Genomic DNA, 27,016 nt, shown 5'->3' with positions numbered 1-27,016 from the left:
AGAGGCTGTATTCACACGACTGGGCACTGATTAAAAACTGGAAGAAAAACATTCTCAGCGCCCTGCCAGCTGGTACAGTGAGGTCCCAGCAGTTTGCAAATTCAAAGCGGAGCTCCCAAGTGGAATTGTGTGGCTTGTTCCTCATTCTCTGCCACTTATTGCCCCCCAGGGTTCTTCAAGGCCTAGAGAGGCTCACGCAAGAGCTGGCAACCATCACCTCCATTAAACAGATGGGGAAACTGAGGGCGGCAGCCTCGGTCGGCACATACTGAGGCGCTGTGATTGCAAGGAAACCCACGGGCCCTAACGCTGAAGAGACCCAGGCAAGCCAGGAGCTGCAGGCAGTGAGGGAGGGAGGAGGCCGGGGGTGGGGCGAAGGGAGGGGCTGCGCAAGACTCACCATTCAGTCGGGTCTGCCGGTTGGCTCGCACTCGCAAGAAGGTCTGGGAGAAAATCCCGGGCAGATGCAAAAAAGAGAAGACAGCGTCAGCGCGGCCGGGAATCCCAGCCCCCGCCCCAGCCCCGGACCCCGGTCCAGGCCTGCCCCGCCCCAAACAGCCCATAAACAAACCTACTTCCTCCCTCCCGCCGGCCCCCCTGCTCCGCCGGCCGCTCCGGGCCCTCGGCATAGCCGCCGGGGGCTGCTCTAGCGGGCCCCGGAGGCCGCCACGCGGTGCCGCCCCAGCCCCGGCCTCCGGCGCTCCGGGCCCCGCGGCCGCCCGGCCGGCGAGGGCGGCGATGCGGGCGGATTCCCCCCGGCTGCCCGGCGGCGGCGGCACCTCAGCTCCCAGCGGCGGCGGCGGCCATGTTGGCCTTGGTCATGTGACCCGCCGCCGTCGCGCGCCGGAGGTGAAAGTTCAAGAAGTGGGGGTTGGAGGGGTGGGTCTGCCGGACCAGGACCAGGAAACAGCTGCTCGCACTGGGGCAGCAACAGGCTGAGGCCGCCCAGGGGTTCCTCCCACCGCCCGCCAAAACCAACCCGCCCCGGTTTTAGCGGCTGCGAGGTCCTCCCACCCAACTCCACGCCCCTTCCTAGCGCGGGGCTTCTTCCGTCCCGGAGCCCCGCCCGGCTCCCGCCTCCCGCGCCGCTACCCCTTTGCTGGGGAGGTGGCGTAGGACTTCCTGATCGCCGCGGGTCATGCCACCGTAAGTCCCAACTGTTCAGCCCCCAGTCCCTAGCATTTCAGCAGTCTGGACACTAGAGGATTCCAGACATTTCAGCTGTTTTCTGGACAACCCCTGGAGCTGCTACTGGTAACGCACACCCACGAGTTGGAACCCAGCATCCCTCAAACAAGTGCTTTCCTCCAGGATTCTCAGTTCCTAACGGGATACCACCATCCACTCTGGTGTGCCCACACCAGAAACTTGGAAGTGAGTCGTACTTGATCCCACCCTCCTTCAGTTTCTCGCGCTCAATTCTCTCATCTCAGAGAGTCTACCTTTAAAGGTCTTTTAAACCTTCTCATCTCCACCTCTGTGTATCTCCTACGTATCCTTCTAGACCTGTTTGAAAAATATCATTTCCTCTCTACTTCATCTCTACTCTTAGTATGGCTTATACAGATTTTTATCAAACCACTCCAGGGACAGGACCTTGTGTGAGTCATGAGTGAACCCAGAGCTCGGCACAGCACTTGGCATAGGCAAGACATCCCTGTGTTTCTTCAGTCCCTATACCTATCTTGGATTTACTCCTGTAGTTCATAATCTTACTGAGCTCTCTAAATTTGCAGCTGTCACCCATCTGGCTTTCTGATCTCCAGCTTTTTTCTCTGTACCCAGTCCTTCACAGTACATGCAGTGTGATCTTCCTATCGTGCAAAATTGACCCTCTTTCCTTCTCCCCCTTTAAATCTTTCAGTGGTTCTCCACTGAGATGATCTGCATACAGGTCATCTCTGATCTGCTCTGCCTGCTTCTCCAGACTTCTCTTCTACCATTCCTGCTCTGTCCTTTTGCCTTCCTGACACTCAGCTTTGCAGAGCTACCTAGCTCTTTGAGCACGCCATACTCTGCACTCTGGGGTAGAATATTCTCCATGCACCCATTAACCTGCTTGGTTAACTGTTGTTCATCCTACAGGACTCTGGGTGGGAAGACTTCACATTTCCCCCAATGTTGGGTTAGTTGCTCCTTCTTTAGTTTTCACAGTCCCTTGGCTTCACTTTGAATTTGGATATTTTGATTGTTTGGACCTGTCCCTTCTCCCTGGGATCTCATCTCCATGCAGTCACCCAGCACAGGGTCTGGCATGCAGAAGAAATCTGTAGGAAGGAGAGGAGGATGTTTATGAGGGAAGTTCCTGAGCCCAACTGGAGGGCTGGGAAGCAATCTAGGATTCAGGGCCAGACAGACTCAGGCTGACTTGGTTCTTAACATATATGTGTGCTTAGAAAAGTCACTTCTCTCTAGGCCCGTTTCCTTAGCAATAAATAGGGCAATGAATCCTAGCTTGCACAGTTGCTATGAGGGTAAAGTGAGGTAATGGTTAAAGGGTTAGGTAACCCAGCAGGGGCTACGTAAATGGGAATCCAAAGCAGAAACCAGTCCCCTCTGATTTCAAAGCCAAGTTTGATGATTTTTTTAAACAATATAATTGAGCAACTACTACATGCCAGGCATTGTGTATAGATCAGGGAATTCGAGCTTCACCTTCTACCAGTTCCCCTTGTGTTTTTCATTCTAACAAAACTGAGCTGCTGGTGGGTCCCCAGATACATCATTCTGTGTTACACCTCTGTGTCCTTTGCACATTCTGTTGCCTTGGTCGGGAATATCTTTTCTTCCTTGTCCACCAAAGTGAACTCCTGCTCATTCTGTTCAGTCATTACCTCCTCCGTGAATCTTATTCTGATTTTTCTTTTTCCACTGTGCTCTCCTAGAAACTTATTTACACTCCCATCATAGCATTTAAAGTATTTAGAAATTATTTATCTGCAAACTAACCCCTTGAAGGCAAGGACACTGAACTGAGCATGAATACTAGATAAATGGTTGAGTAAAGCCAGGGAGTAAAGAAGGATAACACGTTTTTGCCTTCGAGAGCCGTGCCGGCCCCCCCCCCCCGCCCCAATATAATACAACAGTGAGTCTCATCATGATAGATAAAGTATGTTCACAACTCTTCACAGTTCCTCCTATCATGAGCTGCATTTCCTCATCCCTTGATTATGTATTAGCCCTGTGACTTGCTCTGCCAAGTGATAGGTGAGTTCCAGAGTCTAGGCCTCAGAGTTCCAGAGTCTAGGCCTCACGAGCCCTTGCAGCTTTGGCCTTCACCCTCTTGGCATGAACTACCCTGAGAATGCCAAGTAAGGCAGTCAGTCTAACCTACTGGAGAATGATAGACCATATGGAAGAAAATCAAGATCCCTGATCTCCCAACATGTGGTGAGGCCATTTTGGACTTTCCAGCCCAGCTAGTCCTCCAGCTGAATGAGCTTCATGAATGAGGAAAGGTCTAGTCAACTGACAGAATCATGAGAAATCAAAGTTGTCCTAAGCCACTAAGTTCGGGGATGGCTTGTTATATACTTGTAGATAACGGAAACATTAAATGGGTGATCACAGTATAGGATGATCAGAGCAATGACAGGGATATGCAGGGGTCATGAGAAGAGAATGCTAATCCAGAAAGGCTTCCTAGAGCAGAGGAGATTGGGGCAGTTTGTTGAAGAATAAATAGAAATTTGATAGGGTGGGATAAAATAATCCCATTAAAAACAGCATGTGTAAAAACACACAGAGGCAAGAAAGGAATGGCACAGCCAAGGAGTGGTTAGCATTAATCTGGCGAGCATAGACCACAGGATTCATAGAAGGCAGTATTAGGAATGGAAGCTGGAAATACAGGTTGAATCTAAATCAACGTGTATGGCCCTGGAGGCCTTGGTGCCATTCCTTAGCACACCTAGCCTGTGTCTAGCATGCCATGTCTGTGCCTGATGGTTACTCTCCCTGGTTCAGCAAATAGTGGGGCTGATGCTGTGGCTGAAGTAGAGAGAAGAGCCTCCAAAGGCAGGGTTCTGTTTCCTTTGGGAGTGGAATTCTCAGATGGAGCCCTATCTCCCTATCCCAGAATTCCCTCAAGTTGGGTTATTGCTCCATCTCGAAGCAGGATTGTCTAGGTGAGGACTGACTGCCTTTCTTAAACTAGGGCTCACAAGAGTAGGGATCCCTCCCCAGAGCTGAAACTTTGGGCTCTGTACTTTGAGTCGCATGCAGAAGCATTGAACAGAGGAGGTGCCAGTGGAAAGTGGTGTACAGTCTGTACGTGGTATTTCACTAACCAAGCTCTGTACCCTGATGCCAAGCTGTGTCAGTGGGGAGGAAGAGGCACCCAGAGAGAAGACCTCAAATTCCAGGAAAGGCTTCCTGAGTGCCAGCAGTGACCCTGGTTCCGTGCCCCAGATGACAGGTCCCTACCACCTTGTCTCTTTGCATCAGTCAGGGCTGCGTTTCCCTTTTCACATCACAGCTCCCTGAGAAGCCCCACTGCCATTTAGGCACATATTCCTTGGAGCAGGCTCTGTGTTACACCCTCTGACTGGGGCTCCTGCAGGTGGGGCTCTGTCTCTTCTCAGACACAAGCTTCTAGGGAAGCCCTTTTTCCTTCCCTCCACAAAGAAGGTCTGGATAAGCTGGAATGTTCCCCTTAAGTCCCCTCCTGCTTTGCTGCTTGAGGATTGTATGGTTATTCCTATCCTGTTTGCCCAAGGCACTCACAGGCAGTATTCTACCCCTCCTTGCCCAACACTATGGTCTGGCAGAATTGATGGCTCTTTCCTCAGGGGATTCTGGTTTTTGAAGTGTGAAGTCTTTAGGTGATGCTGGGCCACATCCCTGGGTCCTTGATGACACTGAACCCTAGAGGGCAGATGGCTGGGATGCTTCAGAAGAGCCCACCCAGGCCCAGATGACCTTGGCATCTCTCCCTAAGGTCTGTCTATGTAAGGCACATTCTATGATATCTGTGCCTTCTGGTTCACTTAGGGTCACTAGATGCAAGGGGAACCAAATACAGTTCAGTCCTCCCCCCTCCCCCCCCCCCAGTCTTCTGGGGGGAGGAGGAGTTAACTGTGGGTTAACTCTGAAGGACTCACCCAAGTGCCCAGCCTGCCCCTGCTCACCTGGTATCTGTCTGAGTGGTGCAGGTCATCGGTGGCTGATGAGTGTGGTGATGCCGTTGGAGACTCTCCTTCCCTCTTGATGGAAGCAGACAACAAGAGGGACTGAAAGAAGAAAACGGACACATGGCCTCAGGCTGAGTGAGACCTAAAGTCCATCCCCTAGGGTGTCCGGTCCTATGGAGCTTTTAGGAGAGAGGCAGAGAAAAGGAGGGCAGAGGGGTGGAGGCTACACTTGAGATTCTAAAGGGATGCGGTCAGACCCCAGAGTCTGGTTGTGGGAGAGGATGGCTTGATCCTGGGGATGGGTGGAAGCCCCTGGAGAGGGTCCAGTCTCCTCCACCCCAACTAATCTCTGTCCCCGTGGGGCAGGCTTCCCAGGGGGCTGGGGCTATATAGGCTTTGTTCTCCCGTAGGGAGCAGAGACTCTGGGACCCTGAAGGGTTGGGCCACATCCCTGCCACTCTGCTTGCCCCTAATACAGGCTGGTGGCAGCCCTGCTATGGAGACAGTAAATTAAATAGTATGTATGAGTTTCCGCCATGCAGCTAGCGATGTGCGCCGGCTCCACTTCTCCCTGCGCTGTGGCAGCGACCCCAGCAAAAACCACAGCAAAACTAATCCCCCCCGTGTCAATCCTGCACGGCCTCTTCTACATACGCCTGCAGTTTAGATTAATAAACTGTCTGCTTTAAACTGCGCGAGCTCCGCAATTCTAAATACCACATGGCACGTTCAGCCTGCTCTTGCTGGCTTGTGCCAAGGCCTGTTCAGCTGCAAACTGGGGGCCTGGAGGCCTGAAAGCAATCCATACTTCCCGCACCGCCCGCCCCCCCCCCCACCACCTTCTCCAGCCTGCACAGCTCTGAGCCAGAAGCATACAATTCCCTCCGAGGCCTCCCCAGCCTAGAAAACCATGCCAAATCGCCAGTGACAGCCCAAAGAAAGCAATCTGGGAAAGATGGAGCAGCCATTTATCCTTCATCTCCGACTGAGCCTTAGGATGTGACCCGCATGCGGTGGCCACGCTGCACATCCTCACGCCTGAGGGCCCTGGGAGGGGAGGGGGCAGCTGCTGGTCTGGCAGGGCTCCCTGACTCGGCCTCAGCCCAGGAGCTGGATCGGGGAGGAGGCTGGGCAGGGTCTGGGGTGGGATTCCCTGCAACTCGGAGCCCCTTCCTCACCCACCCTGGCCCAGTGGGAGGCCTAGTGAGTGCCTCAGCTCCCAGCTCAGAGAAGAGGTGGGCTTTCAGGCAATGTCCTCCTCCTCCTCTGGTCCCAAGGAGGATGCTGAGGAGGGACGACATCGTGGGGCCCCCGCCCCTCCATCAGGAGAAGGCTTGAGCTCTTTTGCTTGCGCGCTCTCTCTCATTCTCTCTAGGTTAGAAGCCCTGAGAGGCCTCAGAATTACACCTGGGGCAAACGGAATAAAAAAAGGTCACTGGCGCTTTTTAAACATGGACCAAAAAGCAGTAAAATGTGTTTTGAAAAAAAAATCCCGGCATTAAATCATGACTTTTTGCCTGGCTCTTCGCCTCATTAAAAGTGGCCTTTTGGAAGGTAAAATTATCATTGTAAGCGATAAGATCTTTAAGAAAATAATTCACGGCTTCTTCACCCTTTAATATGATAGCCGCCACCGGCTAATTTTTTTCTTAATGGCAACGAGGCCATCAATCTTGTCTGAGGCCCCCTCGCCCTCTCCTCCTCCTCTCTCCCTCCCTCTCCCTGTCCTCTCAGTCTCTTGCTTGAACCTTATACCTCGTGCCTCTTCCACCCATGACCTGCTTCCCTAAAGCCTGGGTCAAGGCAGAAGACAGACCCTGAAACCCTCAGCTTTAGGGCATGAACTTATATCTAGAAGTAAGTGGTGGCCATTGCCTCCAAATCTGATTATCAATAATCCACACGTCGCTGGTTGCAGGAATCTGCACAGGTTTAAGATTTCCTGTGTAAGTATTCTGATGGGCTAGGGGTAGGTGAGTGGGTGTGCATCTGTGCATGTGGGGAGCCAAGTATGGATGTGGTCTGTGTCTGTGTTTGTGCTTTGAACACAGGCCTCACTGGGGTCAAGTCCCCAGCCCTGCCAGCCGCGCTTAGGTGTCAGGTCAGTCGTTGTGCCTGACCTGGTGACCTGTCTCCCTTAACCACAGCCATTGAAGACTGCAGGCTGGGCCAGGCTTAGCCAGTGTGACTTCTCCCCCCACATCTTTTCCCTTTAGGGCTGGGAGGGCTCTGCTTTCTTGGCCAGGGCCTGTATCTGTCCAGGGCTGGGCTAGGTCCCCTGCCCCTCCTCTGTCCACCTTGCTGTGTTGAGTGCATGAAGGTGCGGAGTTCACTCCTTTAGACAGGCCGGCAGGGGAGACAGGCCAACCCCCTGGAAGTAATATTGTCACTCTGGCTCCTTTTCCCACAAGTGCCCTCTTAGAGGTCACCGGTGCCTATAAGACATCTAAATATGACAGCCTCCTTCTCCAGCCCTCCTGTTTGGCATCTGACTACCCCCGGCAGTTTGGGATTTTTTTCCCTTAGGACCCCAGGACACCATGCTCTCCTGTGCCCCTCCTCACTCATCACTGTTCCTCTTCCGCTCCTTCCCTGGCTCTGGGGCCTTCTCTTGACCCCACCCCCACAGGAGTCCCAGACTCCTGGCTTCTGCTCTAATCACGCCACACACATTCACTGACTGATTTCATCCATTCTGAGGAATTCCCTGGACCAGTGGTTTAGTCTCTGCACTTTCATTGCCAAGGGTGCAGGTTCATCCCCTGGTAGGGGAACTAAGATCCTACAAACCCTGCGGCATAGCCAGAAAGTAAGTTTCATCCATTCAGCACTCATTCCTCACTCCCTATAGAAAGGGCTGAGGATACCTGCCTTTACAAGTCATTGTGAGAATTTATTAAGATAGGATGTCACCGTACTGAGGGGTGGGGGAAAGAGGACACTCTGAGTAAGGGTTTAGTCTTCCTCCCCAGGTCCCCAGTGCTTCAAAACATCATCCCCCTTGGGGACGCAGTACCGTCTACCTCTGTGGCCACCTATAAGAGTTCTCGGTTCAAGTCATGCCATCCTGCTGAGGCCTCTGGCCCCTCTTTTGAGCCACTGTCCTTCACTCTTCCTTTCTCCATCTGATGCTTTCAAGCTTCCCTTTCATAGTGTCTGTTCAGAGAGTCAGATGGTCTCAAATGAGCCCCACATCCTCTCTGGCTCCCTGCTGCCCTCAGGACAAAGCACATGCTCTCATCCCATGGGCTGGCTTTCTAAGGCCTTGCACTAGCTGTCTTGACCTGCATGTCTATATTTTTCTATACCTGCTGCAGCTCACCTTCCTCCTTTTGAGTCTCTCCAGACTTAGTGTCTGGTTCCCCCACTCCCCCGGTTCATTCTTGGCTTTGACCCCATCCTGTCTGGAAGAGGAGGGAGTCAGATGAGCATACTCTAGCTCCCACTCAGACTGCACGCATGTGCTCGAGTGCACGGGGCAGCCCGAGACCCCAGGCTGAAGATCAAACCCTGAAAACAGCTGGGGATCCAAGAAGAGCTCCTCCTCCTCAGGAACCAGTTCTGGGTGGGCCGACATTAGGAGGGGTGGGAAAAAGCACACAATTGTCCACCTACCTTGGGGGTGCCTGGAGCCATGGCATCCTTCAGAAGGGAATTCTTGCTGCCAAGAAAGAAGAGAACAGGGTGACCATTCCACTTGCTGCCCAGGGCATGCAAGAGAACAGCAAGAAGACCCCAGGGGGAGAAGACAGCCAGTGTTGCCCGGCTCGGCCCAGCCAAGCCCCACACAGCCAGCTCAGCCTCCATCGGGGGCCAGGGGCCAGAGTTGTCTCCCGGGCGGGGGGACAGACATGAGGCATGGCAGGCTGCCTTGTGGATCTGAGGGAAGGGGCTTTACCTGACCCATGCTCTCAGCCCTGAGGATTGCGCCTGTCCTACCCCTCCCCTCCACCCCCTGTCCCCAGCCTGCACTCAGCTCCTATGGGAGGGGGGTGATGGAACTGCCATGGCTCTTGTCACTTCTCCCTCCAACATGCTGCAAACTGCGTTAGGCCAGGAATGATCTCCTCCTGATTCAATTTGTCAGCCCCAGGCCCTCCGGCATCGGGCGCGGCAGGCGGGCGGGAGCTGGGCCCTGAAATATGGTGGGTGGCTCGGAGCAGGCGGGGGCCGGGGTGGGGGAGGTGATGGATGGGCTGTGGGGGAGGCGAGGACTGTGTTTAATAACAAAATTGGTATGCAAGGCCACATCCCAGCGCTAAGCATGAGTGATCCAGAGCCACAAAGTATTACAAATCCCCGCTAAACAGATGCTGACAATGGAACAAGACGTATCAAATCAGATCCACTTCAGAAACATTAATATCCCTGTTCCTGTCCCTCCCGCCCTGCTGCCCCCTCTATGCTCACCACATCTGTGCTCACACATTCACGCACGTGCTAGCACATGCACACAACATGCACACACACACACAGGCGCCGGCTGGAACACGGCAGGAGGCAGAAACAGCCGGTTCCCATAGGGTTCCCATGCACATACAAGCAGTCTAGGCAGAGCACACCCAAGAGATCCATACAGCACAAAAGACAGCCAGGGCAGACACCCAGGGCCCACGCAGGCCGTGTGGACAGGGAACACCCACAGGGATAGGCATAAACACACCAAATGTGTGAGCGAAGGCATAGGCAGCTCTGGATAAAGTAGTTCTCCATCCAGGGCCATTTTGCCCCCCAGAGGACAACTGGCAACACTTGGAGACGTTTTTAATCGTCACAGCTGGGAGCGGGCAGTTTTCTCCTGGCATGTAGTGGGTACAGGGGATTAACCATCCTAGAGGGTACTGGATAGCCCCTCACAACAAAAAACTACCCAGCCCAAATGTTAATAGTGCTGAGGTTGAGAAACCCTGGTGTAAAGGCGGATATGCACATACCCATTGTCTCTATAATTCTGTCAACGTGTGGTCACACCGAGGTTCAGACATGCACCCGCACCCAGAGGCGCAGGCAGAATCGTGTTCCCAGGGCCGTGTCCTTAAAGACATTCACAACTGTCACCCAGGCCCGGATGAAGAGCTGCTCACGTGCCCACCTTCACACAAGCATGCACAGGTACAGACACCCACGTGTGCTGACACACGCCCAACACTCAGGCACCCACAAATGCAGCCGTACATGGACACACCCACAGAAGCAGATGTGCATCATAGTGAAGGGGCCGGTAGCTTGGCAGCAGGCTGAGACTAAGATCTGAGTGTAAAAATAGCTTGTGGTGGGGGTAGGCAGGGCATGGGTTTGATTTCTGGTCAGGGAACTAAGATCCTGCATGGCACATGATGTGGCCAAAATATTAAAAAAACAAACCAGCTGTATGCCTGTCTGGTCACACAGTGGGGGCATCACAGACAGGAAAAGACCACGAAACTGGGTTCCATTCAGTGGCATTTTGTTCATAAATGGTCCCCATGTTCCTGCTCCTGATCCGGGCGCAAGGGATACAGAGAGGAAACTGAGCTACCGTTAAGGAACAACTAGATGTGAGCCTGTTCCTGTTATCTTCCCTTCACTCTGTTACCAAGTGCTGTTGTTGCCCTGCTACCAGCACCGTTCCTGGACCTACAGGTAGAGAAATGAGGGAACTATATGACACTGTTCCCACCAGGCCCCTGGACTGAGGTCTGAGTGTGTGCTGAGCAGAATCAGGGTGAAGTGGAAGAGGAAAGACTGAACAATTGTTGTGCACCCACCACACGCGACAGGCATGGGCTAGGAACTTCAAGTGTGTCATCGCTTTGATCTTCACAAAAACTTTGGAGTTGACTGGTGGGCCGGGGGGCACCTCACTGCTCACACAGCCCAGGCAGGGTTCGGGACTTGCGTTCCTATCTGACAAGAGTCCAGAGTGCTGCTTTTCTGTTGGCCCCACTGCCTCCTAAAGACACTCAGGATGGAGGGCTGAGCTCTGAGTTCTTTTACTCTCTCCACTTTGGGGAGGGCTCTGCTGACTCAGCTTTTGTTTACTCTGCCGGTGAACAGAAATGAAGACATTCAGGGCCAGAATGTCCAGCTTCTCCCGTGGCCAGTCCTCTGGATCTTTTCCTGCAATCCTCTCCACCTTCCCTCCAGTTGGACTGGTCAGACTCCTTCCCTCTCCCTGAGCAAGCACCCCCCTCCCCCCGCCCTCCCTACCTTTCCTCCAACAACCTGATCACCTCCAAGTGTGCTTGCTTCCCCCAGAGAGGAGTCTGGTGAGGGGCCCACCTTGGAGAGGAGAGCTCCGAGCCCCGAGCAGCTGTCAGCCAGGCTCCCGCCCAGCCCATCCACTCGGCTCTGCCTTCGTCCCTCCCAGTTTCCACAGCCCGCCCCCAACGATTTCCTCCCTTCTCAGTCACTCGCTGCCTAGTGATCCATGGGTTTTAAATTATAACTGGGACCCAGGAAACGCGTTCCTAAGTACAATATTCATGGGCTGGGCTGACACTTTTAATTAAGGTGATTTACACTGAATTATCCTTGGAAATAAAGAAATGGTGTGCTGCCCGGGAATAAACCATCATCACCAGCCGCCTTTGTAAGTTACACTTCGTTTTAATCTATTTGGGGAATTGTTTATCTAGTTCATTACCCAACCAAACACCGAGGCCGGCCTTAAATAAGGCTTAAGTGGGGGTGGGGGCACTGCCATCTCCACACCCCGCCTCTCCTCTAGAGTCACCCAGCCTCCCTCTGGCTCCTTCCAGCCCCTTTAAAACACTGACTAAACCAGATCTCAGAGTGGCTGAGGAAGCCACCAGAAAAAGGTCTCCGAGCTCAGGGCCCTCCAAGCCAAGTCTCAGTTTCAGCTCTGTGTGATCTCTGAAAGAGTCTAAGGTTTTTTCCTATTTCTGGGTAGAAACTCCTGTCTGAGGGCCACAGAGAAGTTTGGGGACCGCTGTCCAACCTGCCCATCAATCTCCAGCTCCCATCTATGTTCCTGCCTGTCTGTCTGTCTGTCCACGTCCACTCCCCACACTATCACCATCCCAGAGAAAGCTCAGGGCACCCAGAGCTCTGTCTACAGTCTCCTCCTTCCCTCCGATACCTGCTTCACCACCATCGACACCATTCCTGTGAGTCGTCAGAAAGCGAAGTCAGTAAGTGCCCCACAAGTAATCAGCTGAGTTCTCTTGCTTAGTCCCCCACCAGTCTCTCACCATTCCCTCTCTTCTCTGTTCCCACTGCCATTGTCCTAGGTGAGCCTCACGATCTGTCCCCTGGATCCTGCCTAACTTCCTCACTTGCTTCCTTGCTTCTACCCCCAAATTCTGCTCCATGCCACCTCCAGAGCGATTCTTCTACAGCTCAGCTCTCTGATTAAGCTTCTCCAGCTCACAGATGATCTAATTCCCCCACCCTAAGGTGACCCTCTGGCACTGAAGGCTCTCCACTATCTGTCCCCAATCTAACTTTGCTGTTCTTGGTCCAGCTAGCTCAATCCTGGGGTCAGCTGGAATGCCTGTGCAGGACTGAGGGGTAAAGAGAGAGGATGAGGTGAGGGAGTGTGTGGGGGCACGGCCTCTGATCTCGAATGTACAAGTGTTTTGAGAAGTGTGAGTGCTTTGCCAGCAGAAGTTCTGACTCCTCTTCCTGGGTCTATCTGCCTGTGTGCCTGTGGGGATGAGCATCCATGGGAAGTAGTTCTTTGAGGGGGTAGGTGTGAGCACATGTAGATGTGTTGGAATGGGGGAGGGTGTGTGCCTGTATGTTGTCTACATACATTTGTGTTGGTGTCTGTGAAAACCAGCCAGCCCTAGTTGGGGACACTCAGTTGTGTTCCTGTGACCCCGTGGACTATACAGTCCATGGAATTCTCCAGGCCAGAATACTGGACTGCGTAGCCGTTCCCTTCTCCAGTGGATCTTCCCAACCCAGGGATCGAACCCAGGTCTCCAACATTGCAGGCGGACTCTACCAGCAAAGCCACCAGGGAAGCCCAACCAGTGTGAGCCCTTAGGTGTGTCTAAAACAGCAGCGTGCTTTGTGGGGAGCGTGCTCTGTGCTGTTGGGTAGAAGGGGGTAGAGAGCGCAAACCAGGCCCACCCAGAGGAGCGTCTCTGGGACTGACCCTGTGGGAGGGCGATGGAAGGACGGGCACCCTGGCAGCAGCATCCACAGACTCCGGAGCTGGCCAGGCTGAGGGAAAGGGGTGGGGGCAAAGGAGGCAGAGGAGGGTGAGAGGGGGAGGGGACAGCTGGAGAGGAGAGGAGAGGAAAGAAGGGACGGGAGCCGAGAAGGGGACAGAGGGGCGGACTAGAGAGCTGGGGAGGCCACAGTGGCTGGGGACGCCCTCACCTGGGTTCTGCCCAGAACACTCTGAGCGATGCGCGCACAGGCTCTGCCCTCCCGCAGGACTCGGTTTCCCCGTCTGTGAAATAACCTGGTCAAAGGCCCCTGTCAGGTCGGAACTGAGGTGGGGAAGAGGAGGGAGGGGGTCTCCGAGCCCTCGCAACCTCCTCTCCTCCCCTCCGGTCTCCCGGAAAGCGGGCAGGGGCGGGGCAAGGGCAGCCAAGGCTGGGGGCCCTCCCCGCCCACCCGGGCGCCACGGCCCTCAGCCCGGAGGGAGCTGACACGCTCCTTGGGAATTTATCACGCACCCAATTACAATGTTAATTGGCAAGTTCCTGAAATCAATTAATTCGCAAATTTTTTCCAATTAAAAATCCAGATAAATCACGAGGGCGGCGGCGGGGAGGTCCAGCCTGCAGTCCGGTGGGCGCAGCGGCCGCAGGGAGGGGGGGGCGTACAGGCGAGGGGAGGGGGCGGCGGGCGCGGCTGCCCTTGAACGCCTTTGCCGGCCGGTCGGACTGTCAGCGCGCCGGGCGCGGCGGGGCCGAGACAGATAAAACCATCGACCCGTCGCCGCCAGCGCTTCGGCTTTATCGATCCGACGGGAATTTCACTTGCTGTGCAGATCCCGCTGTCCGGCTGTCAGACACCGGGTTGAGGAGGGGGGGGAAACGTACCAGGGGTTAGGGGGTGCTGGGCTGGACCTGAACACGAGGGGCACAGAAGTAAGGGACGCGTGAGTTAACGGTGAGGGGTGGGACACCCGTGAAGGCTGGGGGGCGGGGAGCGGAGAAATGGACCGGGGCCAAAAGGTTTGAAAGTAGGGGACCGTCTGAGAGGCTGTGGGGCAGGAGGGATTGCCGGAGGGTCATGGGTGGGGGTGGAACACTTCTGTGGGCACAAGTGGATGCCCTGGGCAGTGCGTGGATGGGGCCACAGGGGCTAGGCTGTGGTGTGGCCCGCAGTGAGGAGGCAGAAAGAGAGCTCGGGCCCCCACTCTCCAGACCCTTGCGGGGGGGGGGGCGGGGGGGGTCCCTCCATCTTTGCCTCTGTTCTCAGTTTCTGTTGAGAAGTCCTCTACCCAGAAGCACTCCTGCACAACCAAGGTATGGAACTCAGCTGTAGAAGGATGTTACTTCCGCTCTCTGTTCTAGGCTAGTCCTGGGTGTGTGTTGCTGAGGGAAAGGGGAGTGGTTAACAGTATGGGCTTAGTTTCCACCCTTTATCTTTGCCACTTTACAGGCTGTGCAACCTTAGAGAAGTCACTTAACCTCTCTGTATCTCAGTTTCCTCGTCTGTAAAATGGAGTTAATAATTATTACCTACCCCAGTGGTAGCCCTTCCCAGGAGGTGCAGTAAAGAATCTGCCTGCCAATGCAGGAGACGCAAGAGAGGCAGGTTCGATCCCTGGGTTGGGAAAATCCCCTGGAGTAGGAAATGGCACAACCCCTCACAACTATCCAACTAAGCAGTGTCTGAATTGATGACCCCCAGAAACTGTGAAATATTAAGCGTTTGCTGTTTTTAAGCCATGATGTTTGGGGAGAATTTGTAACACAGCAATAGATAAGTAGTGTTTTGGCCTTCAGTTCAGCCCAAGCCTCACCTCCCTCAGGAGGCCTTCTCTGCTCTGTGCTGGGTTCAGTACCTTCTGAACCCACAGCTCCTGTCTGTCCCATAGAGCGGTCTCCGTCCCTCAAGGTTGCTAATGCCTGGCTCTCCTTACTCCTATCATGAGCTCCTGAGGGTGGGACCATTTTTTTCTTTCTTTTAAATTGAAGTATAGTTGATTTGCAACATTGTGCCGATACACGCTGTACACCATATAGTCTGCTGGGCAGCACAGTGAATCAGTTATATATACATACACACACATTCTTTTTTAATATTCTTTTCCATTATGATTTACTCCAGGAGATTGAATATAGTTCCCTGTGCTATACAGTAGGACCTTGTTGTTTATCCATTCTAAATGTAATAGTTTGCATCTACCAACCCCAAATTCCAGGTCTGTCCCTTTCCCTCCCTCCTCCTTGGCAATCGCAAGCCTGCTCTCTCTGTGAGTCTGTTTCTGTTTTGTGGATAAGTTCATTTGTTCCATATTTTAGATTCCACATATAAGGGGCATCATATGATACTTGTCTTTCTAACTTCACTTGGTATGATATCTCTGGTTGCCTCTGTATTGCTGCAAATGGCATTACTTTGTTCCTTTTTATGACTCAGCAGCATTCCACTGTGTATATCCACTGCCTCTTCTTTATCCATCTCTCGCTGGACGTTTAGGTTGCTTCCGTGGTTTGCCTATTGTGATAGTGGTGCCATGAACCTCGGGGTGCATGTACCTTTTTGAATTATAGTTTCGTCTGGGTATATGCCCAAGAGTGGCATTGCTGGATCATATGGTAATCCTATTTTTAGTTTTCTGAGGAATTTCCATACTGTTCTCCATAGTGGCTACACCAACTTACATGGGACGATTTCTGGTTCACCTCTGGGCCCCTGCACCCTGCATGGGGGGTTAGGTGAGAAGGTAGAGGAAGGAGGATCAGTCAAGTCTGCTGATTTGAACTGATCCAGGTTTGTGGACTGGGAATCGTGGGGCAGGCTATTCCCAGTGGCTGACTGTATTTCCCAGAGTGGCTAGAGCCCACATGCTCTTCTGTAAGAGGAGCTTGCCCCTTCTCCATCTAAAGGTGGGGTACATGTCCCCGTCCCTAAAATCTGGGTAGGTTAATACTGCCAAGAGAGTATAGCAGAAGTGATATTAAGTGATTTCTGAGGTTAGGTTAATAAAAGGTGATCCAGCTTCAATCTCACTGGCTGGAACATTTTGCGTTCATGCTTTCAGCTGCCACACTGTGAGCTATCATGCTCACAGGCCACAAGGAGCAGCCATATGTAGGTGCTTTGGTTACAGCCCCAGCTGAGGTCCCTGCTGACAGCCAACATCAACTACCAGACGTGTGAATGAAGGAGCCAGGTGATCCCTGCTCCCAGCCACCAAGCCTTCCCAGCTGGGGCCCCAGACAGGGTGAAGCAGACACAAGCCACCCGCTCTGTGTTCTGTCTGAATTCCTGACCCCCACAGACCATAAGCATCATGAAATGGTTGCTTTAAACCCCTAAGCTTTGGGGTAATTTGTTTCTCTGCTCCCTTTGACAACCTTGGCTCTTCTGGGAGGAGGCTCCACCCGGTCCTTCAGGCAGGGACAAGGAGGATGGGGTGGAGCAAGGGAGACACGCCTGAGCACAGTCTCAAGGTTGTCACCTTTCACATCTTGAGAGTCATAGGGAAGGTGGATGGCAACCCCAGGCTGCACTTCTTGGGGAGCTGCCAGTCCCAGTCCCTGCTTCCATCACCCTGCTCTGAGGCTCCTCCCCTTTCCAGGTCCTCTTGTGCCTTTTTGAGATGTAAGGCTCACTCTCCTCACATCTCCAGAAACAGAGCAAGAAGAGAAAGGCAGCACCATTCAGCCGGAGGAGCTGAGGACTGAAAGCCAGGTGGAGAATGGCAGCAGGGTCTTGCTGCCTGTGAGAGGCTGGGACCTGGTAGCCAGAACCCTGAGTGGAGGCCTCTGGCAGGTGGCTTACCTGGCGGGCAGCTGGGCCAGCTGCTCTAGTTCTTGCTCCATATGCTCCTGTAGCTCGCTGGGCCTCAGCAGGACCTGACAGATGGGGCAAATAGGGGCCTGGCTGTCAAACAGTGCTGCTGCCTTTTTCTTACCTGGTGAGAGAAGGAGAGACAGACATATAAGCTGGGCTATATGTGGAGAGAAACGCCACATCCCAATCCTCCACCCCAAGCCTCTGCTGCCTCCTAGGGCTTCTTGGCCTGGAGGAAGGGTGAGCCTGAGGGTCTCAGAGCCCATGAACATTATTCCGCTTTGCAGCTCCAGAGGCTGTGGCCGTGCACAGCACCTCCTCAGCCAGCTGCCCCTCTCGGAAATCTATCAGGACACAATCAATGCTCTGTGCAATCAAACCTTGATCACTTCATTTCACACGTTAGTGAAGCAGGTCTTGGTTTAATCACAGCGTCACCCGGAATATCCAGGGCCGCCTCTGTCACTCCTTTCCTCGCTGCTTTCACACTTTCCAAAGCAGAAGGAAGAAAAGAGGGAGAAAAGGGATCGTTCTTGCAGTCATTCAACAAACATTGTCTGATGTCTGTGCTGAACCAGGCCTAGTGCACAGCAGTGGGGACACAGATCTAGTCCCTGCCCTGAGGTACTCACAGTTGGGTGGGAAAGACCGAAAAGGACCAGGGTAGCATTCTCCCCCAGCCCCTCTCTTTTCCCCATGCTCCTTTCCATGGCCTCTCCTCTCCTCTCTCTGCCTATGGGACCATCTTGTGTATTCTTACTGGCTCTCACTCCCACCTGTGCCCTGCTGACATCCATTTCTCTGCCCCAGATCCCTCCCATGTTCTCCAGACCCCTATAGCCAAATACTTAATGGACACCAATGCCCAAATGTCCTACAAGAATCTCAAACTCAACCATCTAGAATCAAATACTTGGATTTCATTGGTGGTCCAGTGGTTAAGAATCCACCTGCCAAGGCAGGGGACACAGGTTTGATCCCTGGTCTGGAAAGATCCCATATGCTGGTGAGCAACCAAGCCTGTGCACCACAACTACTGAGCCCATGTGCCCTAGAGCCCAGCTCAGCAACAAGAGAAGCCACCGCGATGAGAAGCCTGTGCACAGCTAGAGAGCAGCCCCTGCACGCCACGGGAGAAAGTCCATGTGCGACGGCAAAGACCCAGTGCTCTTCTCAGTGAAAGACTTGGTCACTCAAGCCAGCAACCTTCACTTTGCCCTCGGCCCCTTCCTTGCTTTACTCCCCCTCCCACATTCATTTAACCACCAAGTCCTGTCCATTCTGCTTCAGTATTCCTGGACTCTACATTCTCCCAGTTCAGGTCTCACTCCTCACTCGGCTAACCTCACCGGCTGCTGTGAGTCTAGCAGATTCTGAGCTTTCCCCCTCCAAAATGCCCTTCAAATTGTGTGCCCTCAATACACAAGCACATGTGGATCTAGCACTGGCTATAAGACTTGGGGGCCCCCTGGGAGCCTAAACTCTGTCCCTGATGGTAACCAGAGCTCACTGTGCTAGGAAGGGGCCTGAAGTTTGCCTAGTGCACTTCATGGGATTCCTAAACTCCCATCCTTGCCACTTTGCCCAGCCAGTGCTCCCCTAGTCTTTGCTTATAGGCACAGGGTTGAGGAGCTCTATTCATCTAGAAACATCCCTATCCATGTAAACTCTGATTGTAGGAAGGAATGCTTCTTTAGCTTAAGGTCAGATCTTTCTCCCTGCCTCTTCTTTCCTCTGATGCTTGGAGAGGGTCAAAATCAGCTTTTAGAGAGATAAAGTCCACACCAGTGATGACTAAGATAGTTGACTGGGTAGGGTTGCCAGATTAAATACAAAATGCCCAGTTGAATTTCACATAAACAATATTATTTTTAGTGTAAGTTTTCCATGGCAAAAGGGGGAAACTTATACTAAAAATAATATTAGTTGTTTATGTGAAATTCAACTGGGCATTTTGTAGCTTCCCTGATAGCTCATTGGTAAAGAATCCACCTGCAATGCAGGAGACCCTGGTTCGATTCCTGGGTTGGGATGCTGGAAAAGGGATAGGCTACCCACTCCAGTGTTCTTGGGCTTCCCTTGTGGTTTAGCTGGTAAAGAATCCACCTGCAATGCAGGAGGCCTGGGTTTGATGCCTGGGTTAGGAAGATCCCCTGGAGAAGGGAAAGGCTACCTGGTGCAGTATTCTGGCCTGGAGAATTCCAGGGACTGTGTAGTCCAGGGGGTCACAAAGAGTTGGACATAATTGAGTGACTTTCACTTTAGTATGTCTCAACTATTGCACAGGATATACTTATGTTAACAGTTATTCATTGTTTTTCTAGAATTCAAATTTACCTGAATGTCTTATATTTTTATTTGCTAGGTCTAGCAACCCTATATCTGAGGGAGTTCCCCATTTAGGCTGAACACAAAAACCTATCTTCCTTTGACACAAGAGTATAGCTCTCCTGGATGCCCAGATTAGATCAGCTGAGAGCTCAGAGGAGGGAGTGATTCATCCCAGATATGTGTTTTGAGAAGTGGAAAAAGAGAAGGCTTAACCAAAGAAACAAAATTTAAGATGCGCCTAAGAAGAATTCCAGGCAGAGAATGGGAGCAAAGTGATGAATGAATGAATGATTGAGTTGTGAGCTTCTTGTGGGCGGGACTATTTCTTAGTCATCTTTTAGTTTATAGACAGTTGAAAAAAGACCTGGCATAGATTAGATTCTCAGTGATGAAACAAAATAGTGGAGAAGACGAAGGGAAGGAAGAGAGGTAGAAATGAAGAGCTGATTGTCCCAGAAGCCAGATGACCTTTGCAGAACTGGGATGTCTGCTCTGGAGGCTTTGTGTGTGGCAGGGTCAGGTAGGGGTGGCTCTAGTCAGTGTGGCTAGGTCTCTGAGGAGGGGAAGGGGTCTACTGATCATATGCCCTGGGAGCTGTGCCCCAGATATTCAGGGGACAGCTGAAAGGCAGCTCTGAGTAAAAAAGGCAGATGTGGCCCTGGTCTAGGAGTAGGGAGGTGAGGATTCTAGACTCATTCTATAATAATCTTCATTCAGCTAGAGAATCTCAGAGGAGAGTGAGACCCTAGAAATTCTTGAAGCCATTATCTTTATTTTACAGATGGGGAAACTGAGGCTCAGAACTGGGCAGGGACCCCTCTACTTGGCTCATGATCTCATTGCTTCATTTACTTATTCATTCATCAAATATTTATCAAACAATTATTCTATGTCATGTATTATTCTAGGAGAAATGGGCTCAGAGATAAAGAAAACACAGTCTTGGCCTCAAGAAGATCACAAACCAGCGAGAAAACTGGAAAAGAAGGTCAGTGACTGCAGTCCATGCAGCCTTAGTCAGGGCTGAGGGAGGCAGGAATGGGTGCTTGTGGTGGTGGTGATGGGGGGAGCAGGAAGGGGCCAGAGGAGGGTGGTAATGCTTTCTGGCAGGCATGGAGGGTGACTAAGGGACAACTGACAAGGCTGTTGAAATCGAGCATTGAGGTAGGGGCTTGGACAGAAGGGGGAAATGGTGAGAGACGAGAATAGAGAAAGGTTAGGACCTAGGACATGAGGTCAGAGCTGTGGTGGAAATATCAGGGTTTCAGCCCCCTCCGCCTGGGGTACCATGTATGGTTCTTAGGGCTGCCAGAGCCCCAGTTCCTCCCTCTGCACCTGGAAGCAGGCATTAGCATTCCCATATACCTGTGCTCAGTTCATCTGCTTTCCTGCCACAGGGATCTTCTACTTTTCCCAGCTTGGCCTCAGTTCCTCTTCCTGGCTCCCAACTTCAGGAAGATCAGTCACAGGGATCAGCCTGGGCACCCCGCAGCCTCCAGCCTGCATCCCATCCCCATGTTCTCAGGGGGTGCCAGCATGGCCATGGGCACCCTGCTTCCCCTCCGCCACTGTGTTCCCTATAATTTTATATTGAGACCTGTGGTCATGACGTGGGTTTTACTGCACTAACGACATGGCCTGCCCAGGTTTAATGACAAAATCCATACTCTGGCCCTGGGCCTGCTCCTCGTTTGCATAATTCCCAGAATACAGCTCCCTGAAGCTTTTGACCTGGGCCATTACAGTGGCCATAAAACGGGCCATAAAACCGCTGGGGATGGCCCAGAGGAGGAGGCTGTGGGCCTTTGGGGGTGGGAAGGCACTGTTCAACCCCCTACTCTTCCGAGGCATCCTCGGGCTCTCCTTCCACAGTTTCCAGAATCTGGGAAGTCCGTCTCAGACTGGAAGGCCTCCAGAAATCCTTAGTCCAGCTGCCCGTCTGATGCAGGAATGCCTTCTCCAACACTGCTGCCAGCATCGCAGGTAGGCAGACCAGCCCAGCAGGGGCAGGCTGTCAGAACGCATCTTCTCCTTGAGCATTCTTCACTCCAGCCGGTGGCCCCCTACCCCTGAGCCCACCAAAGCTCTCCGCCACAGGTGGGTCCAGGTCAGACGTGCTAGGTTGAATCCTGTTCCCTCTTCAGGAAGCCTAGTTCCCCAGGGAGGTCAGGAGCCAGGCTGAGCAGCATCGTGGGGAGACGTGGGCAGCATGAGGGGCTGGGGACAGGGACTGGGACGGGCTGTCAGTGCTAAAGATGATGAATGGGGGAGGTGAGGCGGGAGGCCGGGTGTTATCGGCAGTGGATGGCGGTGCGGGCGCTCGCCGCTTCTGCTAATCCCCGGGCGCTGCCTCAGCCCTTGCACTGATAACGAGGAAATGGGACTGACAACAATTTTTAGCTGAGAGATTCTTCACCAAAATGCCAGGCGGCCGGAGGTCTGACAGCGCCTGATTGAGTGTGTGAGTGTGTCGAGGGGGAGGCGCGCGGCCCCCTCCCCTCCCATGCAAAGATGGATCGCTCATTCCGCCTCCCGTCCACATTCATTACCGCACCTACCTCCCGCCACCCCACCGCCGCGCCGCTGCCACCGCTGCTGTGCCTGCCACCTCCACTTCTCCGCCTGCCACAGGTATCCCCCCAGCAAGAGGAGAAAGGGCGGCAGAGGGGCCTGGCCCTACCCACAGTCTCACACAGGGCACCGCAGGCTCAGGAAGCAGAAAGTCAGGGCTAAGACAGGCCCTGCCTGGAGGCTCCCTAGGGGTGGGACCTCCAGAGGGTCCCTTCCCCTTTCTGGGGTACCTCCCCACCAGAAAACAGCCAGGCTCCACCAGAAAGTGACTGCCTGTGGTTGTGAGTGGGGACAGGCCTGCTGAGGAGCAGCCGGCAAGACAAGTAGCTTTTTCCTGGCCTGGGCCAGGCCGCAGCCAGTCCAGGCCTCAAGCCTTGGATCAAGGCCTCAGGTACCTGGGGTCCCAGATCAGCCCTCTGCTGCCCTCCTCTGTTGGGAACTGCTGGCCACTGGGAGCAGGCAGCTCAGGGGCTGGGCTGCTACTTCTCTGCCATCTTTCCCATCATCCATGGTGAGGCCTGGTGCAGAACTGGGCCCTGGAGGATGAGGGTCCCATTCAAAGAGAAAGCCCACTCTTCCTCGATCACTAACCCACGTCCTGCCCTGCAACTCCCCACCCTGCGATTGCCTCTCCAGCTTGGCCCGTTTGGTTTCGTCCCAGTTCTGTTGCCTGTGGCTTCCATTCTTTCCTCTCTGCTTATTTAAAGAGCAAACCCCAACCTCATCATCTTTTCTCCACAGAACACAAAAGGCAGAGTTTGACTGCCTGGTGTCTGATTTAAGAATGGGGAGGGTTAAAATGAGGGGGAGGCTAACTCTAATGATATATGGCAATAGAGGCTGGAACTTTCAGGAGTACCTATGTGGGGTTTCCCTGGTAGTCCAGTGGTTAGGAATCTGCCTTCCAGCGCAGGGGACGTGGGTTTGATCCCTGGTGGGGGAACTAAGATCCCACATACCTTGGGGTAATGAAGCCCGCCAGCCACAACTACAGAACCCACACGCAGCCGCGAAGGATCGGTGTATGCCACAACTAAGACGCAACACAGCCAAATAAATAAATAATAAAAAGAGTACGTGTGTGTATACACGTGTGTTTGTATATACACACATGTGTGACTTGCCCTTCCCCTCTTGCTGTCCCAGTAGAAGAGCTTCCACTTCCCAATGACCAAGAGTCTTTGAGGAGGATTGCCTCTTATTAGCTGTGAGACCTTGGGAAAATCACTTAACACTTCTGAGTTGGAGATTCTTCTTGAAACAAGGATGATAATAACTTACTCAGCACCATCGTGAGGTTCTAGTTAAATCAGGGCTGTGTGCAAGAGATGAGTCACCATTATCTCTAGTAAGAACCTGGCACAGTGTTGCTGTTTGTGTCTGTATCTACCCCATCCTGACACCAGATTGGCCTTGCTCTGTATTCAGCCTCCTTCCCTGCTATGATCAAGATTGTGTACCACTCAGTAGGCACCTTGGGCCTTTCAGCTTCCATGGAGCTACTTCTTCATAGCCATCCATACCCACATTCTATTTACCTGTTTGTTTGTCAATATAACCATTCATCCATTTATCCATTATCTGCCCCCTAATAATAATAACTGTTTATGGAAGGTTACTATATGTTAGGCTACAGGTTAATGCTGCATCTATTTTATTTCATTTAATCTTTACAACAGTCTTGTGAGGTAGGTATAATCTATTTGTATCATATTGATGAGGAAAATGGAGCTCAGAACAATGAAATGACAGAGCTGGAAGGTTCAGAGCAAAGATTTAAATCTAGGTCTGTCTGACTTCAAAGCCAGTGCTCTTAACCACTGCACAATACCTGGCTACCTACCTACCTAGCCTATCACCTAGGTTATGATTCAATAATCATTGACAAATGTCAACGAGTACCAAGATGGGTCTGCTACAGTATGGATGCCATGCAATAATGAACACACACTCTCTGCCCTCAGGGAGGTTAGTCACTAATTGTGGATAGAGACATTCAACAAATATCCCCAGCATGGTTTTAGAACAAGGGAAGAACATAGAACTATGGGAGTAGACTATCTTGCCTGGGAGGTAAAAGAAGTGATTTTTAAGCAAAGCCTTGAAGGATGAGTGGCAACCAGTTCAAGCAATGATAGTGGAGGAGTAGTGATCTATAGTACATAGAAAACAGCATGTTTGAAGGTACAGAAATAAAGCCTCAGTGAAGAACTGAAAAGGGTTCAATGTGGCTGGAGCAGCAAGGGGCAGAGTACTGAGAGCTGATGATAGGCTAGATCCCAGAGGACTTTCCACTATATTAAGGATTTTGGCTAATTATTAATTTTTAACATACAGGGAGAAGTCATTGAAGAATTTTAAGTAGGGGAGTGACATCTCAGACTTTCATCTTAAAAAGATCATTCTAACTGCAAATCAGAGAAAGATCTAAGGGGATAAGACCAAATGTAGGAAGATCATCTAGGGGGTTATCTCCCTAACTGAGGTGAGACATGATGGTGACCTGCTCTAGCTAGATGATACGGACGACGATGAGATGAACAGAAGCAGGTGGACTGGACATGGGGGTTCAAGGACAGAGAGGAATCAAGGATGGCTCCAAGCTGTCTGCCTTGAACAGCTGCTAGGTGGTAGACCATTTACTGACTTGTGGAACAGGAGGAAGGGCAGTAGGCTTGATAAGGAAGAAAATGATGAGCTCTGTTTTGGATGAACTTAGTTTGAGGAACGGTTAAGACATACTCTGTGAAAATGCTCAGTAGGCACTATATGTGAGCCAGAGCTAGAAGGATAGAACTGGAAATGCTGACATGTAGATAAGGACTGAAATTCACCAGCACTGCACCCTCTGTGCCTTGAATAATGTCTTGCACATGGTAAATACTCAACAAAAGTTTTAAGAGTAGGGGAGATCACCTAGGGTGAGAGGGCACAGTAAGAAGAGGCTGAGGAATTCCAACAGGTAGAAGAAGTTTTAGTCACTGAAGACTAAAAACAGCCAAGAGGAGGATGAAAACAAGGTGATGTCATCAAAGGCAAGAAGGGAAGGGTGAGTGGGGAGCATGGTCCATAGGGTTGTGTGCTGCTGAGAGGTTAAGAACATAAGGCATGCAAAGTGTCTCTTCCACCCATCGAGTCCACAGTACAACCATCTACCCCACCTCATCCAGCCAAGCCACCACTCTCCCCTCTCACTCGTCTGCCTCCTCCTTCTCTTCTCTCCAGAAAACCGTGATTGGTGCCTCTGTGAGCGTGGGACAGGAAGAGTTAACCTGCTGACAGACGGCATTTTTTACCTTCAGTCAATATGAACAAGGCCCCAAGACTATGATTCCAAACATCTGGATTTCATCAATATGTGATCTGTCATCGTATATTGGCATTCCCCAGTCCCCGCGCCAGAGCAATGCGGCTGGTTTTATTAATACGTCAAATACATTATCCGTGTAATACACTTGTCTGGCTGGGGCCTCCCGCTGGGGCGGGGCGGCAGATTTGAATGTATGATGAATCAGTTTGCATTACATGTTCGTAAGTCATCATTTGTCAGGATTAATAGGCATCCCTGGTCGAGGGGGTGGGGGTGGGGCGGGCAGAGGAGAGACGGGTGTTTAGCTATGGCCCATCCTTATCTGCCAGTGCCCAGGGATGCCCTGAAAACAGCTCTGCACTCTCCTGCCCAGACCCCAGGGCAGTGGCTAGTGGTCTGGTGATATTTTTTAGCAGTTCCAGAGTCACTTGGAAGCAAAGAGGCCTATTTGTCTCTGCTTTGGGCTTGCCATGCAACCAAAAAGGGTATGGCAGGGACCGTTTGCACAGACTGGCTAACTCTTGCTCATCCTTTAAGACTCTGAATTCTTTCTTCCAGGGAGCCTTTCCTGACTCCTCCAGACTGCACTAGGTGCCTCCTCTGTGTTCCCATAGTTTCCTGTGCTACCTCTGGTCACACAATGTTACAGTTGCCTATCATGTATCTGTCACTCTCTTTAGACTAAATTTCTTGTGGGCAGGGAATAACTTGTTTATTGCTATAGTCCCAGAAGATCCCCTGGAGAAGGGAATGGCAACCCACTTCAGTATTCTTGCCTGGAGGGCTACAAAGAGTCGGACATGACTGAGTGACTAACACTTTCGACTTTCAGTATTTTGCAGAGGGCGTAACCCAAAGTAAGACGATATTAGTAGTTTAAGTAGAAACAAATACATATTCCTTGAGTGAATGAATAAATGTTGACCTTGCTAAATCCCCAGAAGATGCGGATGTTAGCTGGGAGATGTTGTGGAGGTTTTATCTGGTTCCTTGCCTCTACCTTGCCCCTGGTCCGATCATCTATCTACTGTACACGATCTTCTTCACTCGCTCCTCTTCCTGCTATAGGGAAGACTCCCTCACAGCACCGGGTTGCTTACAGGTGACATATAAACTCAGGATCCACAGGGTTGACATGTTCATGCCCACATGCCCTTGCCATCTTCCTTTCCCTCTACTCTGCTGTCAGAAACCCAGATTGGTATTGCCCGCTCCATATGGCCTCCTGCCAGCTCCAGGTTCTTGTAAAACTGGAGCCTCGCTGATGCCCTGACCCCTATTGTGATGGATACTATTTACTGTCTATAGCAATGGCGGGGGCATGGCTCTTGGGGGGCCAGTAGCCAACATCTGCAAGACAGCCAGGTGGAGGTCAGCCTGTGGGTAGTTGAGGCTCACATGTGGGCTGGAGCTGGAGCTAAGGACTGTGGGCCAAGGCACAGTCAAGCTCACTAGTCGGGCATGGACCCTAAACCCTTGACCCCATGAGCCTTTGCTTCAGCCAAGAGCACCAGCCAGCCTGTTTAGAGGCTGTCGGGGCTTCAAGGGTCACAGCTATTTCATACCGCTGAACTTGGCTGCCCCAGACACAACTGCAGCCTCTCTCCTCTTAGCTAACTTCCCCTTGTCCCTTAGCTAATCACTTCCAGACAGTGCCCTGTGCTGGGCCAGGCCTGTGGTGGGTGGGGCAGGTGGGCCTCCCAGAGTTCCCTGGGATTAGGCTTTATTATAAACTGCA

General features: G+C 52.2%; 1 protein-coding gene and 1 long non-coding RNA gene across 9 annotated transcripts in view; one reads left to right on the top strand and one right to left on the bottom strand.

Moving 5' to 3' along the window:
* The window catches only part of RNF220 (ring finger protein 220), a 262,206-nt gene that overhangs the window by 18,750 nt on the left and 216,440 nt on the right, over positions 1 to 27,016 (bottom strand). For all 5 annotated transcript variants that reach the window (XM_018043334.1, XM_018043342.1, XM_018043310.1 and 2 more), the window contains exons 2-5: positions 17,055 to 17,187; positions 8,751 to 8,796; positions 5,133 to 5,234; positions 401 to 443 (exon numbers count right to left, since the gene is read on the bottom strand). In XM_018043334.1, the coding sequence (XP_017898823.1) occupies positions 401 to 443; positions 5,133 to 5,234; positions 8,751 to 8,796; positions 17,055 to 17,187 (324 nt within the window). The remainder of the gene's footprint in view (positions 1 to 400; positions 444 to 5,132; positions 5,235 to 8,750; positions 8,797 to 17,054; positions 17,188 to 27,016) is intronic.
* Positions 780 to 26,221, top strand: LOC106501978. Of its 4 annotated transcripts, none has more exons than XR_001917502.1 (4): positions 780 to 1,374; positions 20,306 to 20,385; positions 21,270 to 21,494; positions 25,194 to 26,221. It is a non-coding gene; the product is annotated as an uncharacterized LOC106501978 (long non-coding RNA). The 4 variants fall into 4 exon arrangements; XR_001917503.1 differs by having other exon boundaries at positions 781 to 1,374; positions 21,245 to 21,380; XR_001295533.2 differs by having other exon boundaries at positions 784 to 1,374; positions 21,270 to 21,380.

Source organism: Capra hircus, chromosome 3, assembly GCF_001704415.2.
Source record: "Capra hircus breed San Clemente chromosome 3, ASM170441v1, whole genome shotgun sequence".
In the NCBI taxonomy this organism is placed as follows: Eukaryota; Metazoa; Chordata; class Mammalia; order Artiodactyla; family Bovidae; genus Capra; species Capra hircus.
This window is presented reverse-complemented; position numbering and strand designations above follow the sequence as displayed.